General features: G+C 44.9%; 1 protein-coding gene across 1 annotated transcript in view; it reads right to left on the bottom strand.

The window, feature by feature from the left end:
• LOC308614447 (protein FAM169B-like) overlaps positions 1-7,347 on the bottom strand; it is a gene marked incomplete at its 3' end in the record, with an annotated part of 84,728 nt that extends 77,381 nt beyond the window's left edge. The window contains 1 exon segment of the mRNA XM_081228901.1: positions 7,298-7,347. Within this exon segment, the coding sequence (XP_081085027.1) occupies positions 7,298-7,328 (31 nt within the window). The 5' untranslated portion in view covers positions 7,329-7,347.
• Positions 7,348-14,729: the final 7,382 nt, after the last annotated feature.

The following is a 14,729-nucleotide window of genomic DNA, read 5'->3' as shown; positions in this document are numbered from 1 at the left end:
CAGTAATCGAGACAGTATGGTACTGGCACAAAAACAGAAATATAGATCAATGGAACAGGATAGAAAGCTCAGAGATAAACCCACGCACATATGGTCACCTTATCTTTGATGAAGGAGGCAAGAATATACAATGGAGAAAAGACAGCTTCTTCAATAAGTGGTGCTGGGAAAACTAGACAGCTACATGTAAAAGAATGAAATTAGAACACCTGCTAACACCATACACAAAAATAAACTCAAAATGGATTAAAGACCTAAATGTAAGTCCAAATGCTATCAAACTCTTAGAGGAAAACATAGGCAGAACACTCCATGACATAAATCACAGTAAAATCCTTTTTGACCCACCTCCTAGACAAATGGAAATAAAAACAAAAATAAAGAAATGGGACCTAATGAAACTTAAAATCTTTTGCACAGCAAAGGAAACCATAAACAAGATGAAAAGAATGGGAAAAACCTCAGAATGGGAGAAAATATTTGCCAAAGAAGCAACGGACAAAGGATTAATCTCCAAAATATACAAGCAGCTCATGCAGCTCAATATCAAAAAAGCAAACAACCCAATCCAAAAATGGGCAGAAGACCTAAATAGACATTTCTCCAAAGAAGATATACAGATTGCCAACAAACACATGAAAGGATGCTCAACATCACTAATCAGTAGAGAAATGCAAGTCAAAACTACAATGAGGTATCACCTCACACCAGTCAGGATGGCCATCATCAAAAAATCTACAAACAATAAATGCTGGAGAGGGTGTGGAGAAAAGGGAACCCTCTCGCACTGTTGGTGGGAATGTAAATTGATACAGCCACTATAGAGAACAGTATGGAGGTTCCTTAAAAAACTAAAAATAGAACTACCATACGACCCAGTAATCCCACTACTGGGCATATACCCTGAGAAAACCATAATTCAAAAAGAGTCATGTACCACAATGTTCACTGCAGCTCTATTTACAATAGCCAGGAGATGGAAGCAACCTAAGTGTCCATCATCGGATGAATGGATAAAGAAGATGTGGCACATATATACAATGGAATATTACTCAGCCATAAAAAGAAACGAAACTGAGTTATTTGTAGTGAGGTGGATGGACCTAGAGTCTGTCATACAGAGTGAAGTAAGTCAGAAAGAGAAAAACAAATACCGTATGCTAACACATATATATGCAATCTAAAAAAAAACCAAAAAAAACAAACAAACATGGCTCTGAAGAACCTAGGGGTAGGACAGGAATAAAAATGCAGACATAGAGAACGGGCTTGAGGACGGGGGGGAGGCGGAAGGGTAAACTGGAACAAAGTGAGAGAGAGGCATGGACATATATACACTACCAAATGTAAAATAGATAGCTAGTGGGACGCATAGCACAGGGAGATCAGCTCAGTGCTTTGTGTCCACCTAGAGGGGTGGGATAGGGAGCGTGGGAGGGAGACGCAAGAGGGAGGAGATATGGAGATATATGTATATATATAGCTGATTCACTTTGTTATACAGCAGAAACTAACACACCATTGTAAAGCAATTATACTCCAGTAAAGATGTTTTAAAAAAAAAATATTCGCCAACAAGTAACTAGACTATGCTTTGGCACAAGGACAGATTTTTATTAGTGTTTTTACCAAGCATTTTTGAATATTTTAATAATATTTTTACTCAGTTATCATGTATTCTGAAGAAACACAGAGCAATTCTTTTCCTTCTGCATAGCTTACAAAAATGTTTTTCCAGGACGTTCTAATAGCCCAAACGTGGGCAACACACATGCATTAAAGAAATCACTTGCTGGAAAACATAGGTCAAAATGAACAACCGAGTATAATTCACTGTTTGAGCCTATATGCCTCTCTCCACATACATACACTCACCAAGCCTGGTCCACTAAGCAGCATTTCACAGAGCACAGTGGGCGGGGAGACAGCACTGTGAGCAGAAGTCTCTGCAATGATGGCATCCCCACAACTTTGACTTCTCAAGCACTTACCACTGAATGAAACACTCAGGGACTCCAATTAGGGGTTATTTCAGCAAAATGCACTGAGTAAATGAATACAGCTTTCTCTCTGTCAGTGGAACTTGCGAGTAGTGGTTAGAGACTCGGTTTCCAAGAAAAACACATTTGTCTTAATTTCTGCAAGACAAGGAAACCAAGCAGTCTAGGAGGGTTTGGGCCTTGGGAGCCCCCAACACACACATGGTCAGAAGCTTCCCCTCTGCCCTCCCCAGGAGCCCCCAGCCCTCAGCCTCAGGCCATTCCCAGTGGCCCCCGTGGCTGCCCAGATTCAGAGGAGCAAAGAAGCATCAAAATGATTCTGTGCCTCAACAGATAATAGGCACTGGTTTAAGCAGGAAGCGAAGCCACTGCCTGGGCACAGGGAATGCAAAGGGTCTGCCGTGAAAGGGTTCCGAGTGGTCCAGAGAGGCAGGGAGAGAGACATGCCTGGATTTCGACAGACAGTGGCCTTTGGATACACATGCTGTGTGTCCCACCCCCACTGAAGGTCGCTGATCGTCAGCCTTGGAAAAGGAAACACCCACAACAGAGGATGGGTGCACTGAAAGGCATGGAATTTGTAAACCACAGCTGTTACATCCTAACAAACGTTATTCAAAGGCCCCGGACCTTCAGTTGCTACTGACAGTCACTTAACCCCCACAATAACCCTGACTTTAAAAGTCACGTGACACCAGGGGCATCTGACCAACAAGTGTGCTTGAATTTTGCCCTAAAATTGCTTTCTATACCACACAACACAGCAGAAAACACAGCCCTTTTCTATAATCCTCTGTTTGGAATTTCCCAGAGCTGAGCTACAAATAAGAATGTCATCAGAGGAGCCAGGAGCCAGCTGCTGTCAGGAACCCAGCTAAGGCCAGTCAGCCGGTCACCAGACTAGGGTTTCAAAGGTCAGAAAGACAACACCTCAGTGCCCACTCCCTTCCCACTGTCCAGCCCGAGTCCTGGACGCCTGGTCGTTCACTCCATCCTGCCAGGCCACGGCAGGAGCCGGAGGTCAGGACACCAGCCATCTCTGGCCTGGCCTAGTATAGCAGAGATCCCTGTTTAATACAGACATAATACACCCCTTGAAGTCTAGAGATGGGGGTGAACAACGACCATCTATAGGATGGATTCCATTATATGGCAAAGAATCACAACCAACAGACAGGGGACATACAAAATGCCCAAGCCATTAGGAGGACCCACTGAGGACCAGGCCTTTCCAAGAAGAGTGGGACCCCTAGAAAGACATTTCCCAGGGGATGCGCTGACCAGTGGCACTCAACCCCAGGGGTGGCAAGCCAGCTTGAATCACCCCACATCCTAAAACACACAATCTGCAAAATCCTCCCAGCAACCCTTCCTGTAGCCAGAGAACCAACAAAGGTCTTCACCAGCACCTGAAAGGAAATGATTCCTCCACCCAAAGGTCACAGGGCTCCGACCATGTGCCAGCAGCGAGCAGGGCACTAGGACAGAAAGATCAGTAAGGGTCCTGCCCTCAGTAGGATTACAGTCTGGTTACAGTGACAGGAAGTAACTGACAAACTTCATGGCCGAGTGGAGTTTTAGAGACCATCTTATCCTTTCCCCTCCCTCCTGATGAAGGAATGGAGACTCACCTGGGGCACAAAAGCACTTAGTGACAGGAGTCCCAGTGCCCAGCCCAGCCCTCTGTCACAACCCCAGTGAGGCCCTGCCCCTCAGGAACTGAGATTCCTCCAAGTTGCCAGGTCCCTCTTCCTCTAAGAGGACACTTCTACACCTTGAACTAGAGAAGATCCAAAATGGCTGATGAATATTTGATTTTTTTTTTGAAGTGTTATGTTAACATGAGGTCGTCTCTGAGGAGCTAGCTCATGGATTATCACCTTCCTGAGCCTCCACTTCGGTTTGGGGCAGGGGGAAGGGGGGCGGACATCACCCTCATTTTAAGTCCCTTTCTCTGGGGAGTCAGACCACCACCACCACCAATCACCCCCCAATTGAAATCCCAGCACTACCACTTACTAGCCAGGCGACCTTAGGCAAGTGACTATATCTCTGTGCCTCAGCTTCCTCATCAGTAAAATGGGATAATAATAGTAGCTACATTTACTATTTACTATGAGGATCAATTAAGGTAACGCTTAGAAGGGGTTTAAGAGCAATACTCGGCAGGCAGAAAAGTGCTCCTAAGGGTTAGTTTACTAAAAGTGTCTTCAAGTCTCCTCCACCAAAAACGCAAGGGAAAAGCCACCTCCCCACACTCATACCACCATCTCAAGCTCAGCCTTCTCCCACTTCTTGTCCCTGAAACATCAGCTATGCTTGACACCCTTCAGGGTCATGTGACATGCCGACCCCCTTCTCTTCTGGCCTCTCCCTCTCCCTGACCCTCCTTCTGAGCCCATGCAGTCAGCACCTGCCTAGGCCTCCCTCAACCCCAGGCCCTGCCCCCATGGGCTTCTTTTCTTTTCAGTCTCTCCTCCTTGGGTCTCAACATCAGGTTCTCAGAGCTTCTCCCTCCCTGAGCCTCCCACCCTGAGGGCTGTGCCCTCAGCTCCTCCCCACCTCCCATCTCCCAGGAGATGCCCGCGCCATGCCTCCAACTGCTGTGCTCCTTCCACTCAGCAACAGGGGTCCCCAACAGGGCCCCAAAAGGGCCAGCACTGGCCTTTCTAGATTCCTCCTCTGCTCCAGCGTCAGTCTTCCAGTGTCTCCAACGGGAAGCTACTGAAACATTCTGAAGTCACTGTGTTTAGACTGCATCATAGTTTCCCCCTCCCAGAGTCAGTTTCTTTAGTGGCATCACCACTGTCCCAACCCAAGCTTTGGAATCATCCGGATTTTCCTCCTTGCTTGCTAGCTTTCCTGTCTATAAAGTTCTGCTTGTATTACCACTGCAAACTGTCTGGCACCTAACTTTTCAAAATTGGAACACTAAACTGACTTCCTAAATGGAGATCATAAAACAGGTAATTCTCACAGATGCTTTCATTTGCTGTGTAAACAGAAGGGGGGGGCAAAATAAAGGGCCTTCTCTGAGTCTACTCAAAATTTCACAAGGGGCCCAGCAGTCTGCTCTGATGAACACAAGGTCTCATCTAATCCTTATGAGGCAGGTCAAGACCTTATTTTATAGATGAGGGAACTTCAAGGTAAAGGATGAGAGGAGTAACAGAACTGGGTCGTGTCTGACTTTCTTCTTCCTTTCTCCTATACTCCAAGCTGAAATGACAGCAACTGATGGTCTGGTGGAACCTAAGACGGTCTTCAGGATCAGGGAAATTACAAATACATACAGACTCAGAGAGAGAGAGAGAGAGAATGTGTGTGTGGCCCTGGGGTATGTTTTGAATTATTGAGGGTACCCCCACCCAGACACACCAATATTGAGGAACCTCATCTAGATACAGAAGCAACTCCCACAGGAACGCCATGTGCCCTTTCCCTACCTTTTAGTGCTAGAACTAAGTGGGGACCGGGACACAGCCTTACCTGAAAGCACAATTCTCAGTTTCACGCTTCCTTGCTAAAAGAAAAAGGATTCCCACGTAGGCATGGTTGGCTGAAACCCTTTTTGGAAATGGGCTATCAAAGCTCAGGCATCGATTCAGCTATGTAAAACTCCCATCCATTAGAATCTAGCACATGTGGAAATGATTAATGTGCAACTGCTGTGTGTCATCTGGGCCATCAGCAACCATGAAAGCCACAGCAAACGCCGACATAAATACAGGAAAATCCTGAAACCGTTTAGGCCAACTACACTTTTCCAGAAGATGAAATTACCATTACTTTTCCCATTAAAACAGTAAAGCTGGGTAGAATAAGCACAGCTCTAAGGCACTAGTTGGGAGGAACTTTCTGACTCATGGTACCACTCTGAGGGGGAGGGGAATGGAGGAAGCTAAACTGAGCAGCTTTGTGTGTAGACCAGCTAAGTGTTTAAAATATATGAGGTATTTCTGTACAGTAAGTCCCGAAGTGGGCAAAGTCTTCTCCGTTTTGCAGGTGAGGAAGGTGATAGCAAAAGAGCAAGTCACTTTTTCTTCTTGCCCCAGTTCTCAAACAATAAACTGGCAACAGCACTCACTATTAACCAACTTTCCAGAAAGGACCACAGAAAAATAAAAAACGAAATAGTACTTCTCCCTCTAAAACTAGAGACAAAACCCTTTCTCAATCTCTAGACCAATGAAAACTTTGACGAGGAATGTAAGTAATTCATACAAGTGGCAGTGGCCACCTTCTCTCCTTAACTCCCTCACTTGAAATCGGGAAAAACAACTCAAAGTCACAGTTTTTGAATGCAGGTCACAATAACAAGTAATCCGCCGCCGTTGGCTTCTAGTAAAAGGCAGAGGAGCCTCTGTAAGACTGAGTTTTTCCTTAGAGATGAGTGGTGGGAGAAAGTGGCCAATCTGCGGTTTGACTGCACGTGGGCGCAGGGCTGTAGTGAGGCCCGGACTGGACGTGAGCACCCAGCCAAGGGGCCCTACGTGCCTCGGGTCCCCGGGGGAACAAAGGAAAGATGCAGGAGGGAAAGAGGCACTTTTTCAGCATCAAAGGCCCCTATGCCTGCTCCCATCCAAATACTCCTTCCTTTGCAGGACTGCTGGAAACTCTTTCGGGGATCTGTCCCACGTGCTTTCAAATTCAGAAGTCTCACGGTTTCGCCCGGTTCTCCGGAGAGGGGGCAGGCATGGGACGCGAGGGAGGTGGCGGGCTCCCGGGCGCGCCCGCAAACCCAGGCTCCCCTGCTGGCCTGCAGGGCCCGGGGCGGCACGCCCGCCGCGCACCAGGCCGGGGGCCAGAACTGGCAGTCCCCGAACAGGGGCAACAGGGGCACCCGCCGTCCCCCGAGCTGCTTTACCGAACCCTCCCCACCGTGCGCTTCCCATTTCACAGACAAGACCACCAAGGCTAAGGGAAGGCAGGGAGCTCGCCAGGCCAGGCCATCGGGTCCCCGCTGCCGGGGGCCCTATGAACGGCAGGGAGGGCGGTGACCGAGACCCCTAGGGGGTTGCCCCTCCCGGGGGTGGTCTCGCCCCTGACATCTCGGGCCGCCCACTATCTCGTTCCCTGGCGGCAACAGGTGCGCGGCTCGCGGCGCCCTGGCGCCGATTCCGGGGAAAGTTTCCCTGGCCGCGGCGCGCTGTTTACAGTCTCGTTTTGCAGCGCGGGGGCCCGGAGCGTTCAGGCCAGCCCAGCCATTGAAACCCGACACGTGGGGTGGGGCCCGCGCGGCAGACCGCGAGGGAAGCGGGCAGGCTCCGGGCCGGCCTGGCCCCAGCTCCCCTTACCTGCAGTACTGCCGGCGGCCTCCGCCTCCATGCTCCCGCTTTCTGGGCGCCCAGCCCCGCCCCGCCCCGCCCCGGCCCCCTCCTCCAGGAACGCCCCCGCACCAGCACCGCGGCTGCCCAGCCCGCGCCCCGGTGTTTTCCCTGCCCCCGCTCCCCCCGCCACCAGCGCCAGGCCACCGCCCTGCGGTCATCGCTAGCGACCCCTGCTCCCTGTAGACAGTTTCCAAAGCGAGCTCACCACTTCCGATGAGTAGTGAGTAGCTAGTATTTCTCTTACTACTCCTGTTGGAAGAGAAACCATTCGCAGCCCCACGCCCTCGCCAGCGCCCCTCGGCCTGGCACCCCACTCTCTACGCCCCTTCCCACTGCCTTCTATGATTTCTGTTTCTATGGGCAAGAATCGCTTGTATAATCCCTTTCCGAAAACGTATACAGTTGAAAACTAGCTCAAAGACAATGAATGGCCCCCATAATGCAGGGCCCCCAGTAATCTATTCTGCCCATTTTTTCAGTCTTTTCCGTTTTTTTCCTAACAACTGTAAAGTGCTTTTTCTGATAACTAATACCTTTTTTTTTTATTAAATGTTCAAGCTTTTACTCACTTGAAGTAGCAAAATTCAATGAGAAGCAATTGTTTCTCTACTATTTCTTTTTGGCCTGTTTCAAGGTGTTTTTTACAGGGGAGAGGGGGAGCAGGGGTAGTTTTAAAATGCCAATGTCCTTGGAACCCAAAGGCCTGTCAGCTGGCACCTACCCTCTTTGGTTGGCAGCTCTGAAGTTTGCCCTTCTGGACCGGCTCCCTCAGAGCTGCATCCTCAGCCCTTCTGATTCTCTGCCCCCAGGATGGGTGTAGAATTCATTTCCCTGCTCCCTCTCTGTACCCCAGGACACAGTGGCTCAGGGGAGCCTCTCAGCTACTCCCCACCATGCAACCTCACCTTTGAAGCAACCCACCTGAGGAAGACCAGGACACACCCAAGCAGAGGAAGAAAAATGGTCCCAGTTTCACTTCCATGGCACATTGCTGCAGTATTTACTGTGTCCGGAGCTGGAGGCTCCCCTTAGAGCTGAAACAGGAGGGAAGCGGGCAGGGCACAGCATTTGAAAGAATGACATAGCCTGAGGACATGACATAAACTGATTAGAACCAAATGGGCCCAAGATGGCAGACAGGTCCACTTCCACCAGAACCTGAGGCTCAGTATACACTCACTGTAACACATCTGCAAGCTAAATGACACATCCACAGGTGCCATGACAGTTCCAAGGCCTACCATGGAGTGTGTTTGCCTATGGAGTGTGTTTCTCTCTAAATAAGTCCACTTCTTACCTATCGCTTTGTCTCTCACTGAATTCTTTCCACGATGAGACATTAAGAACCTGAGCTTCATTAAGTACTGAAACCAGGGGTGTGATCTCAGTTGGAAGACCATGGGTTTCGGCCGGGTTTGAGTCCTGGCCACGTGGGTTCAAGTTCCAATCTGAGGTGCATGTTTTCAGAGCCACCCTTAGTCATCTCTTGGAAGTGTGAGATTTCATTTTCTACAGTGATAAAAACACAGAGCTCCTTGGGTAATAGCATTCCAGACACTTAACTCCTCCAAACACCTTATTTTCATTCAACACGTATTTGTTAGCTTCCTACTATGTGCCCTATATGTTCTAGATTCTAGGGATTCAGCAGTGAACAAAATGGACGAAACCTTGCCTTCATGGAGGTTACTTTCTGGGCAGGAGTGGGCAGGAGATAAAGAGAACATAATAGTATGTTAAATAACAGCTAAGGAAAAAAATAAAACAGAGAAACGGGATGGGAGGAGGCTTTTATAATTTTAAATAAAGTGTTAATTGTAAGCCTTGTTGAAAGGATGACATTTGAGGAAAAACATGAAGAAAATGAAAAGGCTAAACATGTGGGAAGGGAAAATGGCCAAGGCTACAGCAAGTACAAAGGTCCTGAGGTGGAAGGAAATCTCTTTTTTGGCCCCTGTGCCTTTTTGGAGCCCCTGGTAATCGAGGGTGCTACTTAAGCTGTTGGCACATAGGGCTAAAGATTTATTAATCTCTGCTGCAAAACATAATTGTTCAAAGGCCTTGATACATTTTTTTAAATTACTCACACGGTACATGAATACATGTTCCTTTTAAAAAAAGAAAGAAACAGCAATATACTGAAAAGTTCCTTGCTTCTCAGCTGCTTATTCAATTCCTGTCCCAAAGTCAGAACTTAGTCAAATACTTCCTCTTTTCCTTTATAGTTTCTGAGCTTTCTTTCTTACTTGGGTAGGCTGAAACCACCCCAAAATTAGAAATAAACCCTTCTACTTTTGCTTTCAGTGTTTGTACTGTTCTGGTCTTTAGATTTGGATTTAAATCCAACTAGATGGACTTCCCTGGGGGTCCAGTGGTTAAGACTCTTCGTTTCCATTGAAGGGGGTGCGGGCTTGATCCCTGGCCGGGGAACAAAAATCCCACACGCCACATGGCGTGGCCAACAAATTAAAATAAATCCAAATAGAATTTATTTATGTATACTGCATAAGGAATAGATCTCACTATAGCCAATTATCCCCACACCATCAAATGGTCCATTCTTTCCTCCGTTAATTTGAGTTACTTCCTTAACCATATTTTAAATCCTTATATACATTATGGCTCTTGTTTTATTGCCCTATTCCTACAATACCACACTATTTGAATTACCACAGCTTCATCATATATTTGGAAATATAGGAGGACATACCACCCTCATCAAATATTGGAACCAACTAATTAAGGATACTGAGGTTTCACTGAGATTGTTTCTAGTTTTAAACATTAATTTGCAGAATATTAACATCTTTAAAGTTTTGAGTCCCCTCCCATCAAAGAACATAGCACACCTTGGTTTAGTCAGGTCTTTTCTTTTTTCTTTTTTTCTTTTTTCTTTTTTTTTAAACATCTTTATTGGGGTACAATTGCTTTACAATGTTGTGTCAGTTTCTGCTGTATAACAAAGTGTATCAGCTATATGCACACATATATCCCCATATCCCCTCCGTCTTGCACCACCCTCCCACTCTCCCTATCCCACCCCTCTAGGTGGTCACAAAGCACCGAGCTGACCTCCCTGTGCTATGCAGCTGCCTCCCACTAGCTATCTGTTTTACATTTCATAGTGTATATATGACAGTGCTACTCTCTCACTTCGTCCCAGCTTACCCTTCCCCCTGCCACCATGTCCTCAATTCCATTTTGTACATCTGCATCTTTATTCCTGTCCTAACCCTAGGTTCATCACAACCATTTTTTTCAGATTCCATATATATGTGTTAGCATACGGTATTTGTTTTCCTCTTTCTGAATTACTTCACTCTGTATGACAGACTCTAGGTCCATTCACCTCATTACAAATAACTCAATATCATTTCTTTTTATGGCTGAGTAAATATTCCGTTGCATATATGTGCCATCTCTTCTTTATCCATTCATCTGTCGATGGACATTTAGGCTGTGTCCATGTCCTGGCTATTGTAAATAGAGCTGCAATGAACATTGTGGTACATGTCTCTTTTTGAATTATGGTTCTGTCAGGGTATATGAACAGTAGTAGGATTGCTGGGTCATATGGTAGTTCTATTTTTAGTTTTTTAAGGAACCTCCATACTGTTCTCCATAGTGGCTGTATCAGTTTACTTTCCCACCACAGCGCAAGAGGGCTCCCTTTTCTCCACACCCTCTCCAGCATTTATTGTTTGTAGTTTTTTTTTTTCAGGGTGTCCACCTTTTATTTTATTTTATTTTTTTAACATCTTTATTGGAGTATAATTGCTTTACAATGGTGTGTTAGTTTCTGTTTTATAGCATAGTGAATCAGCTATACATATACATATATCCCCATATCTCCTCCCTCTTGAGTCTCTCTCCCACCCTCCCTATCCCACCCATCTAGGTGGTCACAAAGCACTGAGGTGATCTCCCTGTGCTATGTGGCTGCTTCCCACTAGCTATCTATTTTACATTTGGTAGTGTATGTATGTTCACGCCACTGTCTCACTTCATCCCAACTTACCCTTCCCACTCCCCATGTCCTCAAGTCCATTCTCTACGTCTGCATATTTATTCCTGTCTGCCCCTAGGTTTTTCAGAACCATTTTTTTTTAGATTGCATATATATCTGTTAGCATACGGTATTTGTTTTTCTTTTTCTGACTTACTTCACTCTGTATGACAGAATCTATGTCCATCAACCTCACTACAAATAACTCAATTTCGTTTCTTTTTATGGCTGAGTAATATTCCATTGCATATATGTGCCACATCTTTTCTTTCTTTTTTTTTTTTTTAATGGCTGCATTGGGTCTTCGCCGCTGCATGTGGGCTTTCTCTAATTGCAGCAAGTGGGGGCTACTCTTTGTTGTGGTGCGCAGGCTTCTCATTGCAGTGGCTTTTCTTGTTGTGGAGCATGGGCGCTGGGTGTGCGGGCTTCAGTAGTTGTAGCTTGTGGGCTCTAGAGCGCAGGCTCAGGAGTTGTGGTGCATGGGCTTAGTTGCTCCGCGGCATGTGGTATCTTCCCGGACCAGGGCTCGAACCTGTGTTCCCTGCATTGGCAGATGGATTCTTAACCATTATGCCACATCTTCTTTATCCATTCATCTGTCGATGGACACTTTACAGATTTTTTTATGATGGCCACACTGACCAGTGTGAGGTGATACCTCATTGTGGTTTTGATTTGCATTTCTCTAATGATTAGTGATGTTGAGCATCCTTTCATCTGTTTGTTGGCAATCTGTATATCTTCTTTGGAGAAATGTCTATTTAGGTCTTCCACCTATTTTTGGATTGGGTTGTTGGTTTTTTTGATATTGAGCTGCATGAGCTGCTTGTATATTTTGGACATTAATCCTTTGTTCGTTGTTTCATTTGCAGATATTTTCTCCCACTCTGAGGGTTGTCTTTTCATCTTGTTTATAGTTTCCTTTGCTGTGCAAAAGCTTTCAAGTTTCATTAGTTCCCATTTCTTTATTTTTGTTTTTATTTCCATTTCTCTAGGAGGTGGGTCAAAAAGGATCTTGCTGTGATTTATGTCACAGAGTGTTCTGCCTATGTTTTCCTCTAAGAGTTTGATAGTGTCTGGACTTACATTTAGGTCTTTAATCCATTTTGAGTTTATTTTTGTGTATGGTGTTAGCAGGTGTTCTAATTTCATTCTTTTACATGTAGCTGTCTAGTTTTCCCAGCACCACTTATTGAAGAAGCTGTCTTTTCTCCATTGTATATTCTTGCCTCCTTCATCAAAGATAAGGTGACCATATGTGCGTGGGTTTATCTCTGAGCTTTCTATCCTGTTCCATTGATCTATATTTCTGTTTTTGTGCCAGTACCATACTGCCTAGATTACTGTAGCTTTGTAATATCATCTGAAGTCTGGGAGCCTGATTCCTCCTGCTCCGTTTTTCTTTCTCAAGATTGCTTTGGCTCTTCGTGGTCTTTTGTGTTTCCATACAAATTGTGCAATTTTTTGTTCTAATTCTGTGAAAAATTCTACTGGTAATTTGATAGGCATTGCATTGAATCTGTAGATTGCTTTGGGTAGTACAGTCATTTTCACAATGTTGATTCTTCCAATCCAAGAACATGGTATATCTCTCCATCTGTTTGTATCATCTTTAATTTCTTTCACCAGTGTCTTATAGTTTTCTGCATTCAGGTCTTTTGTCTCCTTAGGTAGGTTTATTCCTATTTATTTTATTCTTTTTCTTGCAATGGTAAATAGGAGTGTTCCCTCAATTTATCTTTCAGATTATTCATCATTACTGTATAAGAATGCAAGAGATTTCTGTGCATCAATTTTGTAACCTACAACTTTACCAAAATCACTGATTAGTTCTAGTAGTTTTCTGGTAGCATCTTTAGGATTCTCTATGTATAGTATCATGTCACCTGCAAACAGTGACAATTTTACTTCTTTTCTGATTTGGATTCCTTTGACTTCTTTTTCTTCTCTGATTGCCATGGCTTAAAACTTTCAAAACTATGTTGAATAATAGTAGTGAGAGTGGGCCACCTTGCCTTGTTCCTGATCTTAGTGGAAATGTTTCAGTTTTTCATCATTGAGAATGATGTTGGCTGTGGGTTTGTCATATATGGCCTTTATTATGTTGAAGTAGGTCCCCTCTAAGCCCACTTTCTGGAGAGTTTTTATCATAAATGGGTGTTGAATTTTGTCACAAGCTTTTTCTGCATCTATTGAGATGATCATATGGTTTTTATCCTTCGGTTTATTAATAAGGTGTATCACATTGATTGATTTGCATATATTGAAGAATCTTCGCATTCCTGGGGTAAACCCCACTTGATCATGGTGTATGATCCTTTTAATGTACTGTTGGATTCTGTTTGCTAGTATTTTGTTGAGGATTTTTGCATCTATGTTCATCAGTGATATTGTCCTGTAGTTTTCTTTTTTTTTTTTTTTAATTATTTATTTATTTTTGGCTGTGTTGGGTCTTCATCTCTGTGCGAGGGCTTTCTCCAGTTGCAGCGAGCGGGGGCCACTCTTCATCACGGTGCGCGGGCCTCTCATTGTCGCGGCCTCTCTTGTTGCGGAGCACAGGCTCCAGATGCGCAGGCTCAGTAGTTGTGGCTCATGGGCTTAGTTGCTCCGCGGCATGTGGGATCTTCCCAGATAGGGCTCAAACCCATGTCCCCTGCATTGGCAGGCAGATTCCCAACCACTGCGCCACCAGGGAAGCCCCATGTAGTTTTCTTTTTTTGTGATATCTTTATCTGGTTTTGGTGTCAGGGTGATCGTGGTCTCGTAGAATGAGTTTGGGAGTATTCCTCCCTCTCTATATTTTGGAAGAGTTTGAGAAGGATAGGTGTTAGCTCTTCTCTAAATGTTTGATAGAATTCAACTGTGAAGCCATCTGGTCCTGGGTTTTTGTTTGTTGGAAGATTTTTAATCACAGTCTCAATTTCAGTGCTTGCGATTGTTCTGTTTATATTTTCCATTTCTCCCTGGTTCAGTCTTGGAAGGTTGTACTTTTCTAAGAATTTGTCCATTTCTTCCAGGTTGTCCATTTTATTGGCATATAGTTGCCTGTAGTAGTCTCTCATGATCCTCTGAGTTTCTGCAGTGTCAGCTGTTACTTCTCCTTTTTCATTTCTAATTCTGTTGATTTGAGTCTTCTCCCTTTTTTTCTTGATGAGTCTGGCTAATGGTTTATCAATTTGTTTATCATCTCAAAGAACCAGCTCTTAGTTTTATTGATCTTTGCTATTGTTTCCTTCATTTTTTTTCATTTATTTCTGATCTGATCTTTGCGATTTCCTTCTTTCTGCTAACTTTGGGGGTTTTTAAATTCTTCATTCTCTAATTGCTTTACGTGTAAGGTTAAGTTGTTTATTTGAGAGTTTTCTTGTTTCTTGAGGTAGGATTGTATTGCTA

Source organism: Mesoplodon bidens (genome assembly GCF_964165515.1).
Source record: "Mesoplodon bidens genome assembly, chromosome: 3".
Classification (NCBI taxonomy): domain Eukaryota; kingdom Metazoa; phylum Chordata; class Mammalia; order Artiodactyla; family Ziphiidae; genus Mesoplodon; species Mesoplodon bidens.
The sequence above is the reverse complement of the archived record's forward strand: the minus strand, read 5'-3'. Positions and strand labels throughout refer to the sequence as shown.